At 36.4% G+C, this 26,985-nt stretch overlaps 1 protein-coding gene across 5 annotated transcripts in view; it reads left to right on the plus strand.

Moving 5' to 3' along the window:
* The window catches only part of NELL2 (neural EGFL like 2), a 420,543-nt gene that overhangs the window by 188,881 nt on the left and 204,677 nt on the right, over positions 1-26,985 (plus strand). For all 5 annotated transcript variants that reach the window (XM_059185586.1, XM_059185588.1, XM_059185589.1 and 2 more), the window contains 2 exons: positions 20,689-20,780; positions 24,596-24,698. In XM_059185586.1, coding sequence (XP_059041569.1) covers positions 20,689-20,780; positions 24,596-24,698 — 195 coding nt within the window. The remainder of the gene's footprint in view (positions 1-20,688; positions 20,781-24,595; positions 24,699-26,985) is intronic.

Below are 26,985 nucleotides of genomic sequence, written 5' to 3' on the forward strand. Positions count from 1 at the left end.
ACAAATCCTATAAAGTGGAGTAATAATAACTTTAATTGTTTTATTTTTGTCTCTTCCTCTCTCTTTGCTAGCTTTTACTATTCCCTCTTTGGCATGTGATTTTATTGTTTGAATACTTAATTTGGAAAGCTGATCTTAAATTCTGACTATTTTAATTTGGTAAGTGGATAGATCTTTTCATTGCTTTCATACTGTCCAAGTTTGAAGAATTTGGTTTATATAAGCCAAAGCTGCCTGGATGTTTCCAATCCTATTCAGTAAGCAAAGTATGCTTTATTTAATTATAGTGCCATGGAAACTAAGTATTTCTCAACATTCAGTCTTTTACATGATCCTTTTGAAGTCACGTTATAGGTATGTGATGATAATAATACCAGTAGAGATTTGTTTACATTTGATTCCTGTGCATGGATAATATTTAGTGTTTTAAATATTAAAGAAGAGATAAAAGTCTGTTGAATATGTTGGACAAGATCTTTGATTTTTTTTTTTAATTTCTGTAATACATAGGATATGAGGAAATACAAAAGAAGGAGTGATTCCTTGTCTAGAAAGATTAAAGTACAGGGAAAAATAATGCTCTTACCAGTGATTTATGAAAGCATACCTGTTGTGAAATGGCTGAATTGTTGTTGTTGTTGACTACAGTTCACACACAAAGAAGTACAAAGGGTTGAGGCCCTTGGGTAATGCTCAGTAGGCTAAACATCGACTCTTGATTTTGGTTCAGGTTATGATCTCAGGGTCATGAGAGGGAGCCCCTGGCTCTGCATTAGGCATGGAGCCCACTTAAGATTCTCTCTCCCCCTCTCTTTCTGCCCCTTCCAAATTGCTTCCACTCTCTCCCTCTCTCTCTAAAAAAAAAAAAAAAAAAAAGTATGAAGGGACAATGTATTTATGTATTACCTTGTTAGTCTGTATGAATGTTGTCATTTGTATGTAAGATGACAATGTTGACCAATGTGTCTAGCAATTTGCAGTTTCTGGAAAAGGCTAATGTGACTTCTAATTTTTTGCTGGTGCTAAGTGCCGGTAATTTATTCTATTCACATTTGGTAGAATTTATTGTTCCTCTGATGAAGAGCCCTCATTTTATGGATGAGAAAATTGAGAATTAGGTAAGGGACAGTATACCACACTGATTCAAAGTCTAAACTCACGGAGCAAGACTATCTGGCTTCAAATCCTGACATTGCTAGTTACCATCTGACTTTGGTTAGTCAGGTGGATTTATTGGTAGTTAGAGTTAATATATGTAGCATATTTTGAAACATTGTCTGGTATATAATAAGCACCATGTAAGTGTTAGCTATCATTATTATTGATATATGATCATATAAATTAACCATATCCCTGGATCAGAGGTTTTTTCTCATATCCATAGGTTATTGCATGACACACGCTGCCATTCTAGTACACCATGTTGGTTGTAGTGTGTCCTGCCTCTCTCTAAAATTCAAAGGCACATGTGGAAAAATGGGGCATGCAAATTTTAGACCTTCCCTTGGTACAGCAGAGGGATAGCATACCAACTGGTAATTGATACAGAAGAAACTAAGTCCAAAACTTAAGAAATGTAGTTAGTTTTTATTAGTGTGTGTGTATATATATATATTTCTTCTTATTTTTCCTTTTTCCAAACCTCTTGCCATCTGTCATTCTAGTTTCTTTTCCTTAGCATTTGAATCTTATATTTTTAACTGTATAGATGCCTCTTCTTATAATTAAAGTTGCTACAAGTTTTCTTTTTTCACTAGTTCATGCCATACAGTTCAATACCATGCAATACACTTCTGGGTTTAGCTGTGCATGTCTTTGACTACAAGTTACAGATGCAAATCAGGGGGATAAAAGAGAGAAAATTTATGAAATCATTCAAGAAGCAGTTCATAGGGCAACTCAGGAAAGTTATACCTCATTCTATCTACTTTTTGCTTCTTGTTTTCTATCTTCCCTCCTTTGTATGTTGAGCAAGATGATTATACCAATTTGAGGAATTATATCCAGTTAAAGTGCATCCAGAGGAATAAAGGAAACATGAGCTTTCTGTCTTTGTGTGTCATTCTTAAAGGCAAGGGCATTTTTTCCCGAAGTCTTTTTACAGGTTTTCTTTAATTTCTCATTGGCCAGAATTGGATCACATGCCCATAAACCAATCAATCATTAGTAAAGAAAATTGCATTACCATGTGTGGCCTTGAATGATAATTTGGGTAGGATAGAAGTTGGAAAACTTTTCTGTAAAAGACCAGACAATAACTCTTTACGGTTTTACAGGTCACAAGTTCCCTTTTGTGCTACTAAACTCTGCATATAAACAATCCGTAAATAAACAAGCATATAATATTTCAACAAAACCATGTTTACTGACACCGAAACGTGAATTTCATATAATTTTTACATTTCATAAAATACTATTCTTTTGATTTTTCAGTCAGCCTTGTAAAGATGTAAAATCTATCCTTAGCTCTCTTGCTGTACAAAAAAGGACTGGTAGATGGATTTGTCCTATGGACCATAGCTTATCAACACTGAGTCAATTCTCAGGACTACTACAAGCAGTTTTGACCAAAGAAATTCAATCTTGATGTTTTTACATGTTCTAGGACTTCATATTTCAAACCATTGAGATATTCTTTATATAAGAATATTCATTTTTCTTTTCTGAAATCACCTTCAGAAAAAAAAAAATCCATGGGCTTTTGTTTTTATTTTTTGATTTGCTTTGCTTTGATTTATAGTTAAGAATACACACACACACACACACACACACACACTCACATCATTACAAATTGTGTAAGGACAATATAGGAAGTATAAGGTGCTGTGAGAGGCTAATCTTGGCACTTATGCTGGAATTTGAGAAGTCTTTCTCTAGAAAATGGTAGAAATGTACCATTTAAGATCAGAGGGATGAGTATACAAAATGCGTGGTGTGGGTGGGATGGGGGTATTGGGAGGACATTCTAATGAGAGGATGTTGCAAGTATTTAGGCCTCTAAGCCAGAATGAGCTCAGACCTTAAATCCCAGTGTCTCTGAATTATGGTAGTCAATGAGTGGGAGAGAGGTGGGAAATGGCACTTTTCTATTCACTGAACAATCTCTTAAGTTCCAGGCACTTGGTTAGATGCTTGAGATATGAACACAGTAATAAAGTGTTTCTCAAGATTTTACAGTTCAAGAGGGGGTGATTACAACATAATGTGCTGGATGCCACATTAGAGATAGGTAGAAAGTGCTGTGGATCCATAGAGTACAGGAAAACTCTCATTCTAGTGATACAGGGAAGGCTTCCCAAAGAAAATCATATTTGAATAAACTGGAACTTTGTTTGCTATGAGGCCTTCCTTCAATATTAGCAGCTGGTTCCTGTGACATGTTACATTGAGTCCCTCAGCAATTGGTCCATATTTTCATCTTAATTTGTAGTTGATTACACATTTCTTTGTAGCCATCCTTTTGTCCTTTTGGTCCTCATTTGTATTTGGGTTTTAATTAGGTTGTTTGGGCCTGGAGAGCAAGACTTCTCTTTTGGTTGAGTACCGAGAGAGGATATGCAGAGTTGGAGAGGAAGGCTTCATTTAATAATTTAATGACAATATGGAATTAATGAAGAGCAAAACCCATGTATAGGAACCAGCACAAAATGGGAGAAAGATTCTCTGTGGGCATTGCACATTTAATGCTTGCTGCTGGTTGGTGACCATTGTTATGCAGCCAGATGTCAGAGCTCTAAGGGTTTGATTCATGTATTTCTTATAGAGGATTGTTACAGAGCAATAGGAACTATGTGCCACAAAACAATCATAGAAAAATGGGTGATGTAGAATTAAAAATAACAGGAGTCTCGGGGATATCTTCCATGAAAAACTAGAAAGGTTTATGGAAAGAGTGGTCAAACAAATACTGCGTCTCTCTATTAAAGAGAAAATTTTATCAATAGAACAAACAGATGTTTTGTTATTATAACCAATTATTGATTGTGAACTAAACGTGCACTTGTTGGAACGATTTGATTGTCCCAATTATTAGCATGGCCAATACTACTGTATTCTCAGCGGTTATGCATGAGCAAGAAAACAGTTTAGCAGGTAATACCTGGGAGATATAGATTAATATAAAATAGTAAAATAGTGGGTATACTTTCCATTAAACAAAGCAACAGTACTCTGAAAAATTAGAAAATAATTTTAGTAAAGCATGGGTATTTTAGAATTTTTAAACAATTTTATAAAATAAAAAATAGCTCTAAAAATCTTGGATAAAAGTCTGAATAACTAAAAAATAATTCTATAATTTTAGTTAATAAATTACAGCATTAAAAATAGCGTGACAGTAAACCTGGTAAATGGGTGGATAGGTATATAGAATAATTATATTATGATACTAATTTATTATAGTAATTTAAATGTATGAATTGATCAAGTAAATTAGGGAAGTTTTCTATTACTTTTAATAAAGATTAATTTTATGCTTAAATTGATAAGTTTGAAGTCAGTATTAAATTATATATCATTTTTCTCTTAACTTCATTGGGAGGGCTTCTGGGGGTATCAGTTAGTTGGGTATCTGACTCCTGATTTTGACTCAGGTCATGGTCTCTGGGTCCCTGAATTGAGCCTGGCATTGAGCTCCACACTCAGTGCAGAGTCTGCTTAGTAGTGTCTCTCTTCCTCTCCCTCTGCCTCTATCCCCCCTTGCATGTTAACTAACTAACTAAATAAATAAAACAAAACAAAACAAAAAAAAACAACTTTGTGGGAGTGGGAGACTAACTATAAATGACACATTTATTGATTCTATAACAAATTTTTATATAAAATTGTTATATTCAAATAAGCTTTGCAAAATATTAGCAATAAGAATAATTAATTTAGGGGTACCTGGGTGGCTCAGTGTGTTAAGCTGCTGCCTTTGGCTCAGATCATGATCTCAGGGTCCTGGGATCGAGTCCCGCATCAGGCTCTCTGCTGGGCAGAGAGCCTGCTTCCCTCTCACTCTCTCTGCCTGCCTCTCTGCCTACTTGTGATCTCTGTCAAATAAATAAATAAAATCTTTAAAAAAAATAATAATTCATTTAAAAGTTTTCATTATCTGATGACAATTAGCCTGGATTAATTTCTAGGGGTAGACATTTGGGTATGACTTCTCTTCTGGTCTCTCTTTGACTACTACTGAATCTATCAAAGCCGCATTCCAGCAAAGACTGGCTTAACTAAGAAAATATCTGTGTAAGATATCAGCGTTGTCACTCTTTTGTTTAAATAGGGTTGACCATAGCATATATTTGATATTGAATACTACTTAGTATGTACCTTGCACTTTAGAGGTCTCGAATCTTTGTTTTTGTCTTATAATGTCCAGGCAGTGTGGATTCTATAGGAGTCAAGATTTTCTTTGTTTATTTAGGAATTCTTAATAGAGTTGTCTGCTTCTATTTGTTTGCTTTTGTGTTTGGATTGAGATCTTATTTTTAAGATGAAAAATTAGAAAATAATTTCCCATGAATCAGCCATTTCTGGAAGCAACTAAGAAAGGGGGACACAAATATTCAAAAATAAATAAATAAATAATACTTATTTTTTCATCTAAAAGTTGAAAAAATAGCAAGAGATTACCAGACAAAAATGAAGAGAAACCCCCCCCTCAAAAAAAGAACACAGTGAAGTAAACAATCAGTGAAGCTGCTTTTGCTGTTAGAAAGTATTCATTCTCAGAAATTTTGAGCTTTCCTTTTTATGGCCTTACGGGGCAAAGGGGACAGATTAAAAGCCCAGCATATATAGAAGGTGCATGTATACAGAAAACCCAATAAACTGACATTCCAAATGGCTGTACCTTTGGAAGATGACACCTGAGCTACACTCTGGTTGGTTAGGGGCCTCAAGCTATGTATTTACTTTAAGGTCATATTATACATTTGGTAAAAGAAAATGAACCTCCCTTCTGAAGTAATAATCTACCTTCATCCTAGACTTCAAGTTATTCTTAGAAATATTTTTTCAAGTACTACTAGACACTGAAGGAAACAAAACACCAGGAATAAGAACTTGAAGCCACAACAGATAACAAAAACAGACTGCAAAAAAAACAGAATTAACAAACATTTAATACAGTGCAATTATGCACAGTATGTTTAAAGAAATAACAGGTAAATCTGGTTTTATCTTCAGGGAACAATAAAATAAGATAGCTAATTTGAAAAAGGAAAGAAAGAAACAGAAGCTCCAAAAAGAGAAAATAAAACTGGGAAAAAAATACAGCCTCAAAAGATGGACTCAACAGCAGAGTAGACATAGACACATAGAATTAGTGAACTGGAAAATACATCATAAATTATCTAAAAGCCAGAACAAAAGCATTTAAAAAGATGGAATATACTGAAGAGAACAAAGAAGATAGGGAGGATGTAGGAGAATGTTGATATACATTTCATGTAAGTCCCAAGAATAAAAGGGAGGAAAAATGGCTAAGAATTTTCTGGAACTGATAAAAGACACAAATCTGCAGATTCAAATGCCCTAATGAATCACACAAAAAATAAGTAAAGATAAATCCTTATCTAGATACAATAATTGGAAAATTGAGAAAAGAGAAAAATCTAAAAAGGAGACAATATTTCTTTAAAGGAATTAATGAACAGACTGATCACACTTTTATTTTTTTTTAATACTCCTTTTTTTTAGAATAGCTTGAAGTTCACAACCAAATTGAGAGGAAGGTAGAGAGATTTCCCATATACCCCCGTACCCCTACAAATGCACATATTCCCCCATTATCATCATCACTAATCTGAATGGTACATTTGTTACCTAAGATAAACCTACATTAACACATCATAATCACCCAAAACCTGTGGTTTACCTTGGGGTTCACTGTTAGTGTTGGTGGTGGTTTGGGCAATATTTAATGACATATATTCATCATTACCATACAGAGTATTTTCACTGCCCTAAATAGTGCTCTGCCTATTCATTAATCACCCCCAAGCCCATGGCAGTCACTGACCTTTTTTATTGTCCCTATAGTTTTGCCTTTTCCAGAATGTAATATGTTTGGAATCATACAGTTTGTAGCCTTTTCAGATTGGCTTATTTCACTTAGAAATATGAATTTAAGGTTTCTTTATGTCTTTTCATGGCTTAACAGCTCATTTCTTTATTGTTTTTAAACATTGATTTATTTATTTGAGAGAAAGTGATATCATGCACATATGAGGGGAGGGGCAGAGGGAGAGAACCTTCAGGCAGACTCCCCACTGAGCACAGAGCCCAATGTGGGACTCAGTCCCATGACCCATGAGAACATGACTTGAACCAAAACCAAGAGTCAGACACTTAACTGACTGAGCCACACAGAGGCCCCAATAGCTCATTTCATTTTGCACTGACAGTATTCCATTGTCTGGATATACAATTGTTTTTCCATTCACCTACTGAAGGATGATACCTTGGTTGCTTCCAAGTTTTGGCAGTTATGAATAAAGCTCCTAAAAGCTGTGTTGAGGTTTTTGTATGGACATAAGTTTTTAACTACTTTAGCTAAATGCCAAGGAGAGTACTTGCTGGATATTATGATAAGAGTATGTTTGGTTTTGTAAGAAACTGCTGAACTGTCTTCCCAAGTGGCTGTACCATTTTGATTTCCCACCAGCAATGCATGAAACTTCTGGTTGCTTCACATCCTTGCCAGCATTTGGTGTTACCAGTGTTCTGGATCTTGGCCATTCTCACAGGTGTGTAGTGCTATCTCATTGTTTTAATTTGCACTTCCCTGATGACGTGTGATGTGGTGCATCTCTTATGTTTATTTGGCATCTGCATATCTTCTTTGGCCCATTTTAAAATCAGATTGTTTTCCTATAGTTGAGTTTTAAGAGTTCTTTCTCTATTTTGTATAACAGTCCTTTATCAGGTGTGTCCTCTTCCAGTGTCTGTGGCTTGTCTTTTAATACTCTTGACATTTTCTTTTCAGAGAAGAATTTTTAAATTTTAGTTAAGTTCTGCTATCAATGATATCTTTCATGAATCTTGCCTTTGGTGTTGTATTCATAGTATCTTACTTAATGAGTTATTTTAAATTTTAATTTTAAATAAATGAATTTTAAATGAATTTTTTAAAGATTTTATTTATTTACTTTACAGAGATCACAAGTAGGCAGAGAGGCAGGCTGATAGGGAGGGGGAAGCAGGCTCCCCACTGAGCAGAGAGCCTGATACAGGGCTCTATCCCAGGACCCTGGGATCATGACCTGAGCCGAAGGCAGAGGCTTTAACCCACTGAGCCACACAGGTGCCCCTTAAATGAATTATAAAAATACATTAATAACATTATAGTATGGTCAGGAGCAAAATGTGTTAACTGTGCAAAAATGTGTTACTGAGTGAGTGTAGGGAAAAATGGAATGATGAAAAAATATTAAATCCTAAATAAGTTATAAGAGGGGAGAAAAAAAAAGTGCAGGCAGGGAAAGAGAAAGCACAAAATAAGACAGGAGTTTAAAAATTAAATATATCAGTTGTTACACTAAATGTAAATGGGCTAAACAATCAATTTTAAAAGAAAATATTGAAACTGAAATAAAATTCCACTTCATACATTTAAAAGATGCACATCTAAAGCATAGGAATATAGAAAGGTTAAAACTGAAAGGACAGTAAAAGCCCTGGAAAAGAAAGCTGGCTTCTCCTGATTAATAACAGACAAAGTAGACTTCAAGGCAAAAAGTATTACTAGAGTTACTTCATAATGATAAAATTTCAAATCACAAGGAAGACTTAGCAATTTAAATTTGTATATCTCTAATAATATAGCCTTAACATATATGATACAGAATTGACAGAACTACAAGGAAGGATAGATGAATCCATAGTCAGAATGAAGTTGCAGCAATTGACAGAATACAAACACACACACCTATCATTAGGGATACAGAACACTTGAATATAATTAACAATCCAAGCCTGATAAACATATCTAGGCCATTATGCTCCCAAAATACAGGTTACATATTCCTGTAAGCATCCATACAGCATTTAAAATATTGAATATACTGGATAATGACATTCATCTCAACCACTTTTAAAGTATTAAAATTATAGAGGATATACTGTCTGACCACCCTGCAAATGTCTAGAATTCAGTAACAATAGATAAGTAGAAAATTCCATGCTGGAATTCATTCAGTTTCTTAAATAGGCCAAGTTAATTTACATATTTGCCTGGAATAATTTTTTTTTTCCCCCTGTCATTCTTTCCCATGTTAGCTCCTCTCAGCCTTTGGTCTCAACTAAAATTTCATCTCTCAGAAATATTCTCTGATTCATCCAAAATGACCTCCTCGTTATTAAGTACCTTGGATTTGCTTGTTTTCTTTACTTAGTGTTACCTGCAGTTATTTTTTATTTGCCTGGTTAGTTGTCCTTGAGTCTCCTCTATATTGCAGATTCTGTGAGGGCAAGGTCAATGCCTGTTGACTGCTGTGTTGCCAGTGCTTAGCACTGCCTGACAAATAGTAACTACTCAAGAGGTATTTAGTGAGTGAGAGGATGAGAAGGAACATTTCCATAATTTACTTCTTCATAAATGATGGTAAGGAGGAATACAGCAATAAACATGATAGCATCTTTGAAGTCATGAAATATTATAGGAAGCCCTTTCACTTCTTAATGCCAGAGGCTTTTGAGAGGAGTGTAATCAAATTTTGACACATTATTATGAGAAGTGTTAAGTTTGGGGATAATTTAATTCTTATTTCCAGACTCAATGTAGTTAACATTTTAACCTCAATGTTTCATTTAGCATAGCTGTAGAAAATTTTACTTAATTAGCCCCCTATGGGGGGCAATTGTCCGAAAATAGAAAAAAGTGCTGTATTTCAACAAATATTTTGTCTCAAAATACAAGCACAGCTGTATTTAATTAGGCTCAATTTCCAGTCTTACAGTGCACTTGAATTTTGTCTCCCTTTCAGCCTCTGTCATCCCCACCATCTTCTTAATCCTACCCCTTATCCTCCAGTTTCATGTCTTTTACTGCTTTTTTTGAAATTATAAACATTAGTAAGTTACTCAGAAGTTAAGAAAAACCACTGGAAATAGAGCTGTAGGTGTATGATGTTATCCTTAATTATAGTATAAGAATAAAATAGTTTTGGCCAGGTTCTTACAATAACGTCCTATGAGTCATTCTCTGATTTTGTCCAGGATGGAGATTTATGATAAAAAGCTCACTAAATTGACGGGTTGGATTAATCTACACAGTGATTTGCAACACCACTGTACTTTGGAATCACCTGGATGTTCTTAAAAACTGCTGATGCCGAATGAAGCCCCTCTCCTAGAGACTCTGATTTAATTGGTTTGGGTTCTCCCGGTTGGTATTTTCAATAGTCTTCTTAGGTGATTCTTACATGCAAGCAGGATTAATAATCAGTGATCTACAGCTTTGCTACTCAAAGTCTGATCACTGGTCTAGCTGCATCTGTAACACTTGGAGGCTGATCAGACATGCAGAATCTCAGATCTACCGAATCAGGTTTTTCATTTAAATAGGATCTCCAGGTGAATTGAGAAGCACTCATCTACAATTTCCACTGGCTCTATTAAAAAAATTTTAAAAAGCTCTCAACTGAATTGAGGCTAAGCCTGTACACTTAACGTTCCCACAATATGATTTTCATGCTAACCAAGAGGTAGTTGTTGTTCCCAAATCTGTTTATGTCACTTGTATTTGTCTTGCAATTGTAATGTTATTGAATTGCTGTAAGTACATATATAAGATGTAAACCAATGAAATATGAATGTGAAAAGAAATACTTTTTTAAAATAAAAATTGAGTAGAGTGCTTTGAAAAACACTGATAAAATCAAACTGCTAAAAAACGTGCTCTTGAATTAGATGTCAGTAAAACAACTTAAAATGTTGTGGAATCAAATTAGAATGAGCCCTTTTTAGGTTGCTTGGCAAGTATCTACCTTTGTCCACTTAAAAACAATTAGAAATGGTAGGCAACCCTATGTTTTAGTTATATAACTAAGTATGCAATAAAGCATAATCAACAAATCCATACTAAAGAAAAGTGTTGTACTTCAAAACCTTGTTGAGTGAGTATGGATTTGTGTTTTGAATTAAAATGTTTAAGTACATATTTATTGTTATCTATGATTTCTCACATTAACTGATTTTTTTTCAAACAATGGGCCAAATAACTATCCAAATAACATAGGCGAAAAAGGCTTCTACTGAATATCTATGTGACTGTCCCATTTAAGTGTTAATTGTATTTTTCTCTTTCTTAATTCTTTTTTCTCTGCATAGCAAAATAGTTTGCAAGCTTAGCTGTACCTGGGCAGCTTTAAAAAAATAAAGAGACCCAGGTCCGACACTTAGATTCTTTTTAATTGGTCTGGCATACAGAGTTTTAATGTTCTTCAAGTGATTTTAATATGCATCCACAGTTGAGAACTGTTGGCCTAGCAGGTTGGGAGCATTTAAATTGGTTATAAAATCAATGTATAATAAATCAGTTCCAGCTTATATAGGTATCCTGAGTAGATGCCCATTAGGATCTAGGTATACTAAGCATATTTGTTACGAACATTATTCTATTTTATTCTCTGAATATATCATGAATACTCTTACCCCAACTTAAATTATATTAAAATATTTTAGTACTCCTTTTCAGATGCTTCTCTTCTGTGGAGCATTTCCAGTTCAACTCTTGTAAGGCATTGTTCTTCCTTTTGGTTCCCACACTACCTCTCAGTTGTACGTGGTTACTTGTGTGTGTGGTCATCTGTTTCCAATACTTGGCTGAATCCTCCTAGGAGGCAGGAAGGCACCTGCCTATTGCAACAACTGGTGGACAGTAGGTTATCAAAATTGCTCCCCTTGACCACTGGGACTCTTCCTGCAAAACACTTTATGAACGCATTTTGTTTCTCTGGTTTAACTTTTTGTTGCTTTCTTCTTTCCTTTTCTCCTTCTCTATCCCAAGTACACTTTTCAATGTTTCTGTCCTCTGCTGCTTCCTCTGCTCCCACCTCCCTCCTCATTGTGCTGCCCTTTCTGCATGTCTGATACACGGAGCTGGCTCCCTTTGACCTCGAGGTTCTTCTAGTCCCTTGACTCATATTCCTTGCATTATGGAAGGATTCATTAGTGCATCTCTCAGAAAACTGCATTTAAATATGTCCACCTAAGAGGCCTCCTCCCCCAACACTTTCCTCTTTGTTTTGTATGTACACAAGGTTATTTTATTTTTATTTTTTTTAATTGTATTTTATTTTTTCGGTGTTCCAAGATTCATTGTTTATGCACTGCACCCAGTGCTCCATGCAGTATGTGCCCTCCATAATACCCACCACCAGGCTTACCTAACCCCTACCTCCATCCCCTCCAAAACCCTCAATTTGTTTCTCAGAGTCCACAGTCTCTCATGGTTTGTCTCCCCCTCTGATTCCCCAAATTCACTTTTCCTTTCCTTCTCCTAATGTCTATAAGAGGTTGTTTTAAAACTACACCATCACTGTCTCAGGGTCTTTACTTGTAATCTCTTAATTGAGCACAAATGCGTGGTTTATAATGCAAAGGGTCCTGCTTTATAATACACAAAGCATTATGTGTTCAACATCTCCACACTATAATATCAAAACAACCTGTATCTAAAAGGTGCTAGTCATTTGGAAAGAAGTTTTCCAAAAGTTAAACCAAAGGTTAGGTGTTCAAGTTTTGACTGAGTTCACTGGATGTTTAGTGGTAAGAAAAGATATACAGAAGGACTGTCAGATGAATTCTAGTCCTGGCTTTGAAACTGACAATGTGTGAAATTTTCCTTATTATAGTTTACATTATGTTTTCTTTGTAAAATGATAAAACCTGTTGCCTCATGTGTATTCATACTGTCATTTTAATAGCATGCATGTATTGACACAAATGCTGTATTTTTCTACAATTCTTTATCTCCACTCACCAAATTTATTTTTCTTATCCCCAGAAGATTAAATGAATTGGTCACATTTTTTAAAGACTCCATTGTATGGTATGCAAGCCAGGATCAAGAATAAGGCCAGTGATTGAAAGGTAGCTAAATCAAGTGAATTCTAGAATATAGCTTACTTGCCATTTAAATTGGTAAAATTAAATCATGGGGAAAAGCACACTCTTTCCTTCCACCTACACATTTGGCCTTTGTCTATTATCCTCGAAATATCCATTTCCCGTTTTCCCACTATATAACCCTTAACCCAAAGGCTGATTTGGGCAGGGTGTTAGAATTTTTGCTTTTGTTCTATTCTGATAGTTATTTTTGTCCTTCTTTGCTTCCTAACCCCTTACTACTGCTAGATTTATGGTGTTTCGGGGCCGTTCTCTTTTTGGAAGAATAGGCTACTGACCTAAATTAAGACCCCCTAGGAGAAGCACTCTTTGGTCCTTTAGAAGCCCAAGGACATGATATATATAAAATGGGACAGGAGGGTTGCATATCTACTCTCGTGATCTCATTTCCTAAACTCTAATATTAGCTTTGCAAACAACTAAATTCCCAAACAATTAATGAGATTTAGTTAAAGGAAGTGGTTGTGTATAATTAATGAATTCGTGAATTATTTAAACACTCTGAAATTCTGATCCTTTTAAATAGCATTGGCTCATAAAAATTGGCTTTCTGTAGAGGAGGGAGAAATTTTGCCATCAAATTGTCCAAGCTGACTTCTGTTGTACATGGTACCTTGTATTATTCGTTAATAAGTTACTGCTGTAGCAAGAGCTGGTATTTTCTTTCGTTAGCTGATCAGCAAACCCGCTCCCATTTCAGGCACTTCGGCTCTGCTGCAGTGAAGTGAGCTGCCGTTTTACAAAAAGGGCCAAATATTTCTGTGAGACTCAATTTAGAGAAACTTTATAGGAGGGAAAATCAAAGGATAAGGCCAAATATAAAGAGAAATGTGCAGATCAAAGAGGTCCAATTCACTTGTTTTCAGGCTTTTCATCAAACAGTAAACTGGAGGAGAATTTACCAAAAAATTCAGCAAATCTTTAGAGTTTGTTATGCACAGCCAGGGCTGGGTGCTGAATAAGATCCGAAGACAAATAAGACACTGTCCCTATCTTCATATAGGAAAGATGACAAAAGTACATAACTAACTCGAGGAGAAAAGGAAAAATGTGTTTAGTGCTCTAATAGAGATTCAAGGATTATAGAAGAGGGAAAAATTAATTTTAGCAGCTAGTGCACAAGACTTTTATTATAACTATATTGTTAAGAACTGACTCCAAGTGAGTCCAGATTACTAAAAAACATCGTAGGCTGAAAAAGTGCAGCATGGCTGATTGGAATCTTTTAAGAATACCGAAACAATTTTAGATTTTATTTTTGCTTGACTCCACAGAATCTTAGCCTGCCTCTTGAATATATTTATTGTACTTTTTTAAAAATAGCTATAATAAAATATAAATATACATAATTACAGTTAATGGGATTTTTTCTCATCCAACAGCTTTGATTGGTATATCACTAACAAATAAGTATCATGTTGGCCCAGAATATAATAACTGCCACTGTACGTGGATGTTTAAGACCTCCCAGAGGAAATTGAGATATCGAAGAAGACCACATAAAAACCACTACTATCTACAAATCTGCCTGTAATAGACAGCCTAAACAGTCGAAAAATCATGGATACCTGGTGTTTTCAAAGAGGATTTTAAAGAAATAATAAATCCCATTTCTCACCTAAGTGGATTATAGTGGTTTTCTTTTTGGTATCTGTAACTTTTAATTTTGTTTTGGATCATTTTTAAAGGTGCCGATACCAACTGGGAGGTTTAAAGTAGACGCCTACATTTCATCTGACAATGAAAAGGAAAAGCAAGGGAATGTTTAGAAGGGAAATATGATATATCCTCTCATTTTTTATACTCTAAAATATTTTTTATGTAGATTTGGATGATTCTACAAAGGTTTGCAGAAGTTGTTTTAAATCTCCGTAGAGGGACCAGCATTTTCTATCTCTGTCTTAATGACCAGTAAGTTGAGATTTTAATGTGTAATTTAGGACTTCGAGAGTTTTACTGGCTTCTTTCACTTACCCAGTTCTCAGTCTGTGTACCAGTTCTTGTCTTCTTGTTTCTTGTTAATTTTTTTTGAAGATCTTATGTGTTTATTTGTCAAAGAGAGAGAGAGCACATGCACAAGCAGGCAGAGGCGGAGAGAGAAACAGTCTCCCCGCCGAGCAAGGAGCCCGATGCCGGACTCAATCCCTGCACCCTGGGATCATGACCGAGCTGAAGGCAGCGGCTTAACCAACTGAGCCACCGAGGCGTCCCTCATGTTAATTGTTAAAGTGGGCAGGAAGTGAAGTGAAAATAATTCACATTAATTGCTTTTTCAGATTCTCTCACCATTATTGTGCTAGTGATGATGTAATTAGTGATGTTTAATATAGCCTTGGTAAAACATATATACCATGTGTGTGTGTTCACGCATATGTGTATACGAAAGCATTAAGTTTCTTATGACATAACTCTGGATTTCTATGCCCCAAATTATTTACCAGCTTAGAGAGGAATTGTATCAACAAGTCTACATTTTCAAATACCTATGATAAATGCTTACTGAGTATATTACATGCATATTTTTAGGATAAGAATTTTGGAGGAAGATGGATATTAATTCATTCACATAGTCATTCATCCCATTGACTTTCCCTGAGTTCTAATTAATGTCCCCACCTATGGCTGAAGAAGCTGCACATGGGACAGTTCTGGGTGACATAATTCACATAAACTATGATATGAATGGTATTCCCTTGGATTATGCAAACAGCAGCGTATACCACACTCATAGTCAATATGCATTTGAAATTGGTTAATATTAATGATGAGGGAGCAGGATGCTGGCTGAGGACAAAGCAAAAGCTGGCCCCTTGTACCGCCCCCTTCATCCGCTCCCCTCCATATGTGTAGCATTCCTCAGGCACCCCTGACTGCCATAAAATGACAAATAGTTAACTTGCTGAGATCACAATCCTGCAAGACAGGAGTCTCTCTTGGTTTGCAAATGTCCTTGAGATTACAACAAAGAAGTTACCTTATCAATAGCCCAATTTCCAAAGACACAGAACTCAGTTCCTCAAGCCTAATGTCACTCTCCCCTCCATAAAAAAACCGAAGGAGGTGGAAGTAGAAGGAAAAGTAAATAATGTTAAATTTCTTCTAAACCTAAATCTCATTAACAAGGATGCTTGATAGCAGGAATGTAACATTCCACCAGGAGACTCTCAATTGTCTTTACTTGATAGTAACCAAGCCTTCAATATCCTGATAGTATTCTTTGCCCCAATAGCCCTTCTGGACACCCCTTTGTCCTCACCTACCCAACTCCTGTGTATATAACCAACCACTCCTCACAACCCGGGGCAGCAGCTCTTCCTGCCCACAGGTCCTGTCCCCGTGCTTTAATAAACCACCATTTTGCACCAAAGATGTCTTAAGAATTCTTTCTTTAGTCGTCAGCTCCGAACCTCACCCCACCGAACCTGACTTAGGTTCTGGGACTTCATCAATTAATAGCTTCAGAGTAGTTGTGTATTCATTAGGGCATAGCTTCTTAGTCTCAAAAGTGAGAAGCCTATGTGAATGAATTAATATCCATCTTCCTCCAAAATTCTTATCCTAAAAATATGCATGTAATATACTCAGTAAGCATTTATCATAGGTATTTGAAAATGTAGACTTGTTGATACAATTCTTCTCTAAGCTGGTAAATAATTTGGGGCATAGAAATCCAGAGTTATGTCATAAGAAACTTAATGCTTTCATATACACATGCACGTGAACACACACACACACACCCCAAAGCTAGGAAAGAATGAAGCTTCTATGAGCAGGTGAGTGCAATTGAATTAAAGAAGAAATCAATACAGCAAAAACGATTATTCCTTTGTTGTTTTGTGGAGGAAATGATTTCTTTTACTTTATATTCTACTGGGGAGGAGTAAGCAGGCAGATATATTTCAGTTAGGGAATTCTAGAGGTTTGTTTGTTTGTTTGTCTGTTTGTTTTTGCAGTATTGTTGTAGCCACAGGGTTATTGTCTCTGAGCCTTTGTCTCTAATACTTGCAGGGGCTGGCCTTGGTTAAAGTCTAGGCACGGGCCTTATGTGCTTTCCCCCCTCTGTTTTGACACTTCATTTCTCAGAGCTCGGTTCCTTCATCTTGTCTTCTGCTTGCATATGGACCTTATTTTGATTAGCCACCTCATTTTTCTTTAAAGTGTATCTGCATTTTTAAAATGTCTCAATATTTCCTCTTCAGATTTATTTGCTCTCTGTTCCACTCTCTCGTGCTTTTCTAAGCAAACTATCCATATAAACTCTTCATGGTTTAAAATGATTTACTATGATAGCCCCCTGTGCTGGGCACCTCTCTATCGCACGTCCATTCCCTCTCCTTCTCTGCCCTTTTCTCTGCCCCAGGAGCCTGCTGGATCACCCCGGTCTCCTTGCCAACCAGCTTTGGATAGGCTTTGCCAATGGGAGGCCCTATCAGGAAATTAGAAAGCAGGAGGAGAGAGACTTGGCCACGTTTTTTCCCTGCTCCTTCTCTGTGTTGCTCTGTGTTTCTGGCAGTAACTGTGTCTCTCCTGATTATGGTTCCCTCTAGGCACTGCTTCCCCATAACCCAGACTCATATGGGGCTCCAGTAAAACCATTTTCTGTCCTTGATCCTTAGCCCTTTGATGCTGATGACTTCCCACTATGGTGCTGATGAGCCAGAGCCTGGGTCTTTCTCCAGCCTGTTTGTTTCCTTTTGTCCCCTCAGGGAAGTTCACCACTCAGTCCCCTGTGTTTGCATATAACTAATGAATTTCACAAATGGAAGACTTCATTTTGGCTTTTATTGTAGTCAGTTGTGGATGAGTCTGACTGCCCCACTACATAGGGATGGCATATATTATGTCTCACTCATCTCTAGATTTTACTTACCTAGCACACTACCTGGCATATAATAGGAGCCCAGAATACATACCTGTTAAATTAATATGACTTTTATTCTTTCAACTTATTCCTAAGTTCTAGGGACCTCCTAATGGTATTTTCAGGATTCCTTGTAGTATTTTTAGTGATGATTATAGATTTTCTAAGTTTCTTTATATTTTTTAAAAGATTTTATTTACTTATTTGAGAGAGAGCACAAGCACAAGCAGGGTCAGGGGCAGAGGGAGAAGCAAGCCTTCTGCTGAACAGGGAGTCCAATATGGGACTCGATCCGAGGACCCTGGGATCATGACCTGAGCCAAAGGCAGATGCTTAACCAACTGAGCCTTCCAGGTGCCAATTTCCAGTTCTAACTTCATAGAAAATTAGAAAAACAATTTTCTAAGTTTCTTAACATTTTCCACTTAAGAGCCTAGGGAAGATACATCCTGGTAGCCTTACTAGGTATTGGGGATAAGCCTCAGGATTATGGAAATCACAGCAATTGTTCAATAAAGAAACAAGACAAAAATCACTCACGTTGGGTTCTCCCTAAGCCAAGTTCACCCTATTTGTGCTCATTGTTTGAAAGGAAATTAAGCAATTGTGATCTCATTCGCTTTTGTGCTTTCTCCCTCTGCCAAGCTCCATTTGGTGCCCTATTGTCCCACAAGTTGCCTATTTGAGTCTTTTGAATTAGGAGTTTAAAAGAGAAGCTCCATCTGCTCTGCCTGAATATTAAATTATCGTAAGACTTCGTATAAGGAGAACTTACCCTTGTGTTTATTACAGTTTCCTTTCCCTTCTAAGACTTGGAATATCAGGTTTTTTTCAATATACCCTTGGACTTGAAGAGGCTGCAGTTATCAAGTCATGTAATAAAATAGCCTTTGATACCTTTGAATGGCAAGTGCTGTGGAGAAGTTAAGAAGTTTTATTTATTTGTATTATCTTATAAAATGTGGTACTTATTAAGTATCACTGAACACACAATGTATCAGAACTTGGTGTTTTGAGAACACTGGATTACTGAACCTCATAAGCGAGGTTTATGTAAAAATACATGTTGGACGGATATATTTTATAATCAATCATGTTCTCTAAGTAAATGCACATGCTATTTTAATTTATAATATGACAGATAGTATGCAACTGACACATCCATAGTTTCATTTTGAATATTGATAAGTACATAACCTGTACCCAGCTTTAAAGTAATGTAATTTATGCAAGTATGTTGTATTCTTTTCTGGCAAGCTCCAAAAATTTAAAATCAGTTCACCAGTGATATGTGTTCTGTAGTGAAATTTGTTAATAAAAGCTGAGTAAAGAGATCATTGAAGGATGACATTTTAACAACATGCATGCTTTCCCTTATTTAAGTGTGTAGCTTTTAAATAATTGGTTATTTATTCAGTGAAGATATAAGTTGGTTTATGTTTTAAATATGAATATTTGTACAACTATGTATACGTTTAATAGTAATAAAAATTACGTCGTATTTTTGTTACCATTATTAGAAGGAACCTGGTACTTCTTTCAGTAATGATAAAAATAGTATTTATTAAAGCAAAATACTCTAAGATAACTTGGTACTTTTGAAAGTTATGGGAATATGTGAATTCTGCAGAGGGAAAAACTTTCTTCAAATTCACACAAAGGAATTAGAGGAAAATGTACACATCCATTTTATAAAGTCTGTATGGTTAAAATTAAAAATTGGGTTTAGTAAACAAGGCTAACAAACTGCTTGAGTGTTTTCTTACCAGATAATCACTTCCACTGCTCGTTTTCTAGATCCTAAGGAGCTCCAAAGTATCCACAAGATCGAGTGCCTTTTCAAAACAAACAAATAAACAAACAAGCAAAATATAAAGTTGCAAAACCAAAAGTTAGTTCAGAGTCTTCAAAAAGGCCACTAAACCAGAGGGGGATTTTGAAGGTTAAGTTTCTTAGGCTGGGGGTAGTAGCTATCTCTGGTTAGGTGATGAGTCAGCACGGGGAGTGTGAACCATTCACTTTAAAACAAGCAATTTCTGTTGGCAAAATGTTTATGTCAATTGAAACTGTTTTGAAAGTCTCAAAAATTATTTGATGATTTCTATGTATTTTCACTAATTAGAAATGTTTTCCTATCAAACCTGAAGTTCTATTTTAAAATTTTAATTGGTGATGGAAACAGGCCCAGATTAAGATTTTTTTCAGCATCCTAAGTAGGGTACCCTAATCCACATGTATTTACAAGTTACATAGCGCTAACATTTTCATGTATGTACTGAAGTGAAAATAGCTTCTTTTGAATTTTGTTTTTAAAATTCTGTAATGGTATGTTAAAAAATGCACTTTTTTCATATTTGTGTTGCTTTGATTGGTAGCTGCTCCAGGCACCTGCTTAATATGCCCTAAATGCAATGTCATCTAGTAGGCAAATCATCTGAAAGACTGCTCATTGGCACAACTTTTTTAGAGTCCATTTGTGACTTCTCATTGTCCTCACCCTTTTTATACCTTATTTTACTCCCAGACCTTAATGGGCCTAACAATAACTGGATCCTATATGTGCCTTATGTTAGACTGAATTTAGGTTTATGGCTAATCAGACACTTTGAAAAGGCTTAAGACCATGCAAAATGAATCTGAACACCTCCCAACAATTTTTCCTAAAGGAAAATTGAAAATACATTTATATGTATTTTTTTATTCCACAGCAATATGCCAATTTCAAGGACGGACCTACTTTGAAGGAGAGAGAAATACAGTTTATTCTTCCTCTGGAGTATGTGTTCTCTATGAGTGCAAGGTAAGGAAACTCTTCACGGGTCATTCAGAATTCTTTATTATGTAAACAGTAACTATGTCTTTAAAAGTCACACTTGTAATACCTTTAAAACATTTAAGGCAAAGAGAAATTAGAAGATATTAATTATAATTCAAAAAGAAATTCCCATTACTGTTTTTAAATATGTAAATTAATGGCTGTAATTTCCCCAATAAATAAAATACTGTTTTGTCCAATTAAAGTTTTATGAAGTTGTCTTATTTTTCCAAACTTAAACTAACTCCTGTGAAGAAAATTTAGGTAAAGTTAGACTCAGCCTGTTGTCACTTAACTGTTTTCTGCCCATGTGACAAATATCATTCAGTTCAGTGGAAAATCATAAAAGTGACCTAATAAAAATTAGGTGTTGGATGGAGATGAGACTGATACTATTATTAATCCCTTTGGTAAGAATATTTTAAATGATTTGAAGGGAAATTCTTTATAAATTTACTGCGGTCTACTTAAGTATGCTTCAGAAGCAGAGGTGAGTGCTTTTATCTCTGCTGCTTGACCTGCTAAGTGAAAAAGTAAATATGTTTCATAAAACTTTTCATTTTTGCCCTTTATGAACTATATTTCTTAACCATAATGTGATATTGCAAGCCATATTCTATCTGAGGGAAACTCTGCATATAAGGTTTCTGCTTTAGAGTTCCCTTTACATTTGATCCTTTTCTCTGTAAATGGTTTTTGGGGATGATTTAGTGTGCATAGATTATGTAGAAAAGGAAGATGCTGCCAGCAAGACCCATAAATTGTGAGCATTTATATGATTATTCAGTATTAGGGAAAGGAAAATCCTAAGAATTTTGCCACAATAAATTGGAAGAAGCCAGCTCTACACTTCATGCATCGTAGGTTGGAAGTCCTTTGGGATAAGCAAGGAGGAAATGTCAGAGAGGCAAGACTGTGACAGATTTGGTTTCTAGAATATGAGAGGTCTTGATGTCTTCATGCCTATTATAAAATATTCAAGCTGCTTCTTCAGGCTTTAAGTCAGCTCTCCTATAGTGCGGGTCACCGTCTTAAAGACAAGGGAATGAGGTACAGGGACATTAACATGAATTCCCGAACCTGTATTTTAGGATGGATTGTCCCCTGCCAGCACCCTATACCACCACTGTTTTGAGTGAAGTAGGTCCCACTATAAATGTAAGGATTGAAAGACCTAGAGTGAGGTCTAGTAACTCCAAATTAAGAAAAGGGAATCAGAGGAAAGTTACTTCAAGGAAGGTGGAAAACTTTTGTCAGCTGGTTTCTAACTTTGAAATACCAGTTCTAACTTTAAATATCTTGAGGGCATTTGGAATTTCCCAATGGATATGTGTATGTATGTGTTGTGTGGTGTGTGTGTGTATATGTGTGTGTGTATTCTTTTCATCTGACCAGTGTGTCTCGTAACACTGATAATTATAGCTTAGAAATTTATTGGAACAGTTGCCTACTTGATTGTAAGATAGCTATGAAATGATTTCATTTTTAAATGGGTTATGGGGCACCTGGGTGGCTCAGTTGTTAAGCATCTGCCTGCCTTCAGCTCAGGTCATGATCCCAGGGTCTAGGGGATCGAGGTCTGCCTCAGACACCTGCTCTGCAGGAAGCCTGTGTCTGCCTCTCCCACTACCCACTGCTTGTGTTCCCTCTCTTGTTCTTTCTCTCTCTGTTCTTGACGTTAAGAACTTTAATTGTTTTGGGGCGCCTAGGTGGCTCAGTGGGTTAAAGCCTCTCCCTTCAGCTCAGGTCATGATTCCAGGGTCCTGGGGTTGAGCCCCACATGCATCGGGCTCTCTGCTCAGCAGGGAGCCTGCTTCCTCCTCTCTCTCTGCCTGCCTCTCTGCCTGTTTGTAATCTCTATCTATCAAATAAATAAATAAAATCTTAAAAAAAAAAAAAAAAAAGAACTTTCATTGTTTCACTTCCCTTCAGGCCCCATAGTTTCTGTATTTATACCTTTACATAACTGACAGCTCTCTTAAGCTTTTATTTCCTGGGCTGTGGACACTAGTCCTTCATTGTTCCTTTATTTTTACTTTTGTGGCCTTGAAAGTTTGTCCTGGGGGTATATGACTTCAATAGTGAAAACATCCCCCACCTTCTGAAGATAAGATGACCAGAATGGATAGTATTGTCAAACCAAAGGAAAGCTAGCATTTGACTCCACTGTAGCCATGCCTCCTACCACTCATTTTTCTTTAGGTGTACTTGACATACACTGTTATACTAGTTCCACGTGTACAACCTAGTGATTAGACAATTACATACATTATGGAATGCTCACCATGACAAGTGTAGTTATCATCTGTCACCATACGATGTTACTACAAGTTTATTGATGTCTTCCCTATGCTGTATTTTTCACCCTTTTAACTTATTTAGTTTGTAAATGGAAATTTGTACCTCTTAATCTCCTTTACCTATTTTACCCATCCCCTCCCCTTTCTGGCAACCACCAGTTTGTTTTCTGTATTTATGAGTCTATTTCTGTTTTTGTTTCTTTCGTTTTTCAGATGCACATGTAAGTGAAACTATGTGGTACTTGTCTGTTTCGGTCTGACATTTCACTCAGTATTATATATCCACCCGTGTTGTCACAAATGGCAACATTTCATTTCTTTTTTATGGCTAAGTAATATTTCATTGTCTGTTTGTCTGTCTCACATCTTCCTTATCCATTCATCTCTCAATGGACACTTAGTTTGCTTCCATACTTGGCTATTGTAAGTAATGCTTCAGTAAGCATCAGGGTGCCTGTGTCCTTTTGTTAGTGTTTGGGATTTGTTTGTTTGTTTGTTTGTTTGTTTTTGAGAAAAAACCCAGAAGTAAAATTACAGGATTGTATGGTCCTGCCACTTTTTTTTTTTTCAAGATTTTATTTATTTATTTAACAGACAGAGATCCCAAGTAGGCAGAGAGGCAGGCAGAGAGAGAGGAGGAAGCAGGCTCCCCGCCGAGCAGAGAGCCCAGTGCGGGGCTTGATCCCAGGACCCCGGAAGCATGACCTGAGCTGAAGGCAGAGGCTTTTTACCCACTGAGCCACTCAGGCAGCCCCTGCCACTTTCTTGATAGGATCATCTTCAAACCATTATATTCTCTTTCCTGTAGATACTCCAGGAAGATGGAAATGTTGAAATGAGTACTTCTTCCATAAAAGTAGTCCTTAATAGGAAAGAAACCTAAAAATTTAAGCTTTTGAGTGGTGTTAAAATGGAAGCCTACAAGTTCCAACATTTTATTACTTATATGCTGCTCTAGTTAATGATCCTTGTTCTTAAGAAATAGGAGGTTGACAGTATAGAAGCCAACCAATCTGCCTTCATTTCCTTTTGGGTTTTGGGAGAGATCCCCAATATTCCTTATCAGAATCACCTGTCAGAATCTCTTCATAATAGTCTAGAAAATTTTGAAATGAGAATGTTTTAAAAGGCTCTGTTTTTATCTATTGTTTTTTTCAAAGTGAGCCATTGATCTAATTCAAGCTGTATTTGTGCCACAGTTGTCATCTTGATGTACAAATACATTATAAAACTAAAAGAATTTTTCAGGATTCCCTCATTGTTGGGCAAATTATTTATATGGCTGCAATGTGTTACGCTCCAATCCCTGCTGGTCCATTATAAAGACTTTTCAGTTATGATCTAGTGTCATTTTGTGAATGAGCCTATGACCTATGCAAAGGATCTCAGGAGAAAATTATTCTCTTGTGGACCAAGAACATTCCCAGATGCTGGATCTAGGAACTTCTTAGTGGACCCTAATTCAGAGGTTTGAAAGATTTACTTTCTGTTGTCTAATAGGACCAAACCATGAAGCTGGTTGAAAGTTCAGGCTGTCCGGCTTTGGAATGTCCAGAATCTCATCAGATTACCTTGTCTCATAGCTGTTGCAAAGTGTGTAAAGGTAAGACTTTTTGGTAAAGTAAGACTTATGTGCGTGAGTCATTGTTGGAGTCTAGTTTAACTGACACGAAATAAAAATTTTTATAAGCAAGTTATTTCCAAAGAATAACAGTATTTTCTTAAATGCTTACCTATGTGGGTAGCTAGTCACAGAATGTTTATTATAGTTTTTGAATTAAAATCAAGATGTTTCCATCCATTTTTGCTATGTATGTCAGGCCCTGGGTCTGTAAAGTTCTCTCTTTGTGCTCATTTTGAGTCAGCATGACTCTGCTGAAGAAATTGACAACAGCAGTGCTGAGTTATCTTATTGGTTTCTTTTTCCTTTTGTGTGTGTGTATGTGTGTGTGTGTATGTGACTTTCATTCCTCTTTTGTTTGTTTTGAAATTGACTTTGTATAAATTTTTTTTAATTTTTTATTTTTTATAAACATGTATTTTTATCCCCAGGTGTACAGGTCTGTGAATCAGCACTCACCAAAGCACATACCCTCCCCAATGTCCATAATCCCACCCCCCCTTCTCCCAACCCCTCTCCCCCCAGCAACCCTCAGTTTGTTTTGTAAGATTAAGAGTCTCTTATGGTTTGTCTCCCTCCCAATCCCATCTTGTTTCATTGATTCTTCTCCTACCCACTTAAGCCCCCATATTGCATCACCACTTTCTCATATCAGGGAGATCATATGATAGTTGTCTTTCTCGGCTTGACTTATTTCACTAAGCATGATACGCTCTAGTTCCATCCATGTTGTCGCAAATGGCAAGATGGAATACTATGTAGCCATCAAAAGAAATGACTTCGTATAAATTTTATTTTGATTTTCAGATCCCTCTCTTCTCAATTCCACTCTCTTTTACTCATAGGCTTCTGTACTCCTGAGAAGACTGAGGCCATCAGCTATGCATCCCTCATTCTGTGTTTCCTCTGTGATGATAGGCCCAAGACTAATAAGTAGAAGGGACTTAGAATTTTTGTTCAATATAGGAAAACAGTAAAATTTGAGACATTCACAAATGCAGTGGGTTGCCTCAGGAGGCAGTGAATTTCCCACCACTGGAGTTGGTTCTAAAACTTTGTATTTTATTATAGATTGAAACATTAAACCGAAGGATTAATTATGTGGAACTCTTTTAGATCCCTACCCATCACAGGACTATATGTGCCTTTCTGTACATGTCTTCCTAGATTTGTGATGGGGTTATGTCACTGTAACCCCATAAGCTGAAAATGTCGTTAAGTCAAAAATGCATTTAAGGGGCGCCTGGGTGGCTCTGGGGCGCCTGGGTGGCTCAGTGGGTTAAAGGCTCTGCCTTCGGCTCAGGTCATGATCCCAGGGTCCTGGGATTGAGCCCTGCATCAGGCTGTCTACTTAGTATGGAACCTGCTTCCCTTCCTCTCTTTCTGCCTGCCTCTCTGCCTGCCTGTGATCTCTGTCTGTCAAATAAATAAATAACAACTTTAAATAAAAATGCATTTAATACATCTAACCTATCAAACATCATGGCTTAGCCTAGTCTACCATCAGTGTCCTCAGAACACTTGTAGGCATACCTTATTTTATTATGCTTTGCTTTTTTGTGCTTTGTAGATACTGTGTTTTTACAGATTGAAAATTCACGGCAACCCTGTGTCAAGCGAGTCCATTGGCTCCATTTTCCAACAGCATCTGCTCTTTCATGTCTGTGTTTAGAAAACCTCACAATATTTCAAAATTTGTCATTATTGTTACAATGGGGTTACAGTCTATTTTTACAGTGATCTGTGATCAGTGATTACAACTCACTGAAAGCTCAGCTGATGGCTAGTACTTTTTACCAAGCAAGGCATTCTTAAATTTAGATGTGAGCATTTTTTAAACATAATTATATTGTGTAATTAATTGACTACAATATAGTTTTAGACTATAGGCTACAACATAACTTTTATATGCACTAGGAAACCAAAAATTTATTTGACTTTTTTTAATTGCAATTTTTGCTCTATTGTGGTGCCTAGAACTAAACACGCAATATCTCTGAGGTCTGCCTGTATATGAGTTTACACTTGGGCAAAGTCCTCTAGCACCAAACCTATTTTATAATAAGTTGTTGACTATCTCATGCAATTTATGGGATGCTGTAATGAGAGTGAACAACAGAATGGGTTGTGTGGGTACAGAGTGGTTGTAAGTGTACGAATTGTTTACCCTCTGGGAGCTGTGGTTCACTGCCCCTGCCCAGCCTCAGGAGAGAGGCTTATACTACCTATCATTAGTCCGAGAAGAGATTCAAATTCGAAGTACAGTTTT

The sequence above is a fragment of the Mustela lutreola genome, chromosome 8, assembly GCF_030435805.1.
Source record: "Mustela lutreola isolate mMusLut2 chromosome 8, mMusLut2.pri, whole genome shotgun sequence".
Taxonomy (NCBI): domain Eukaryota; kingdom Metazoa; phylum Chordata; class Mammalia; order Carnivora; family Mustelidae; genus Mustela; species Mustela lutreola.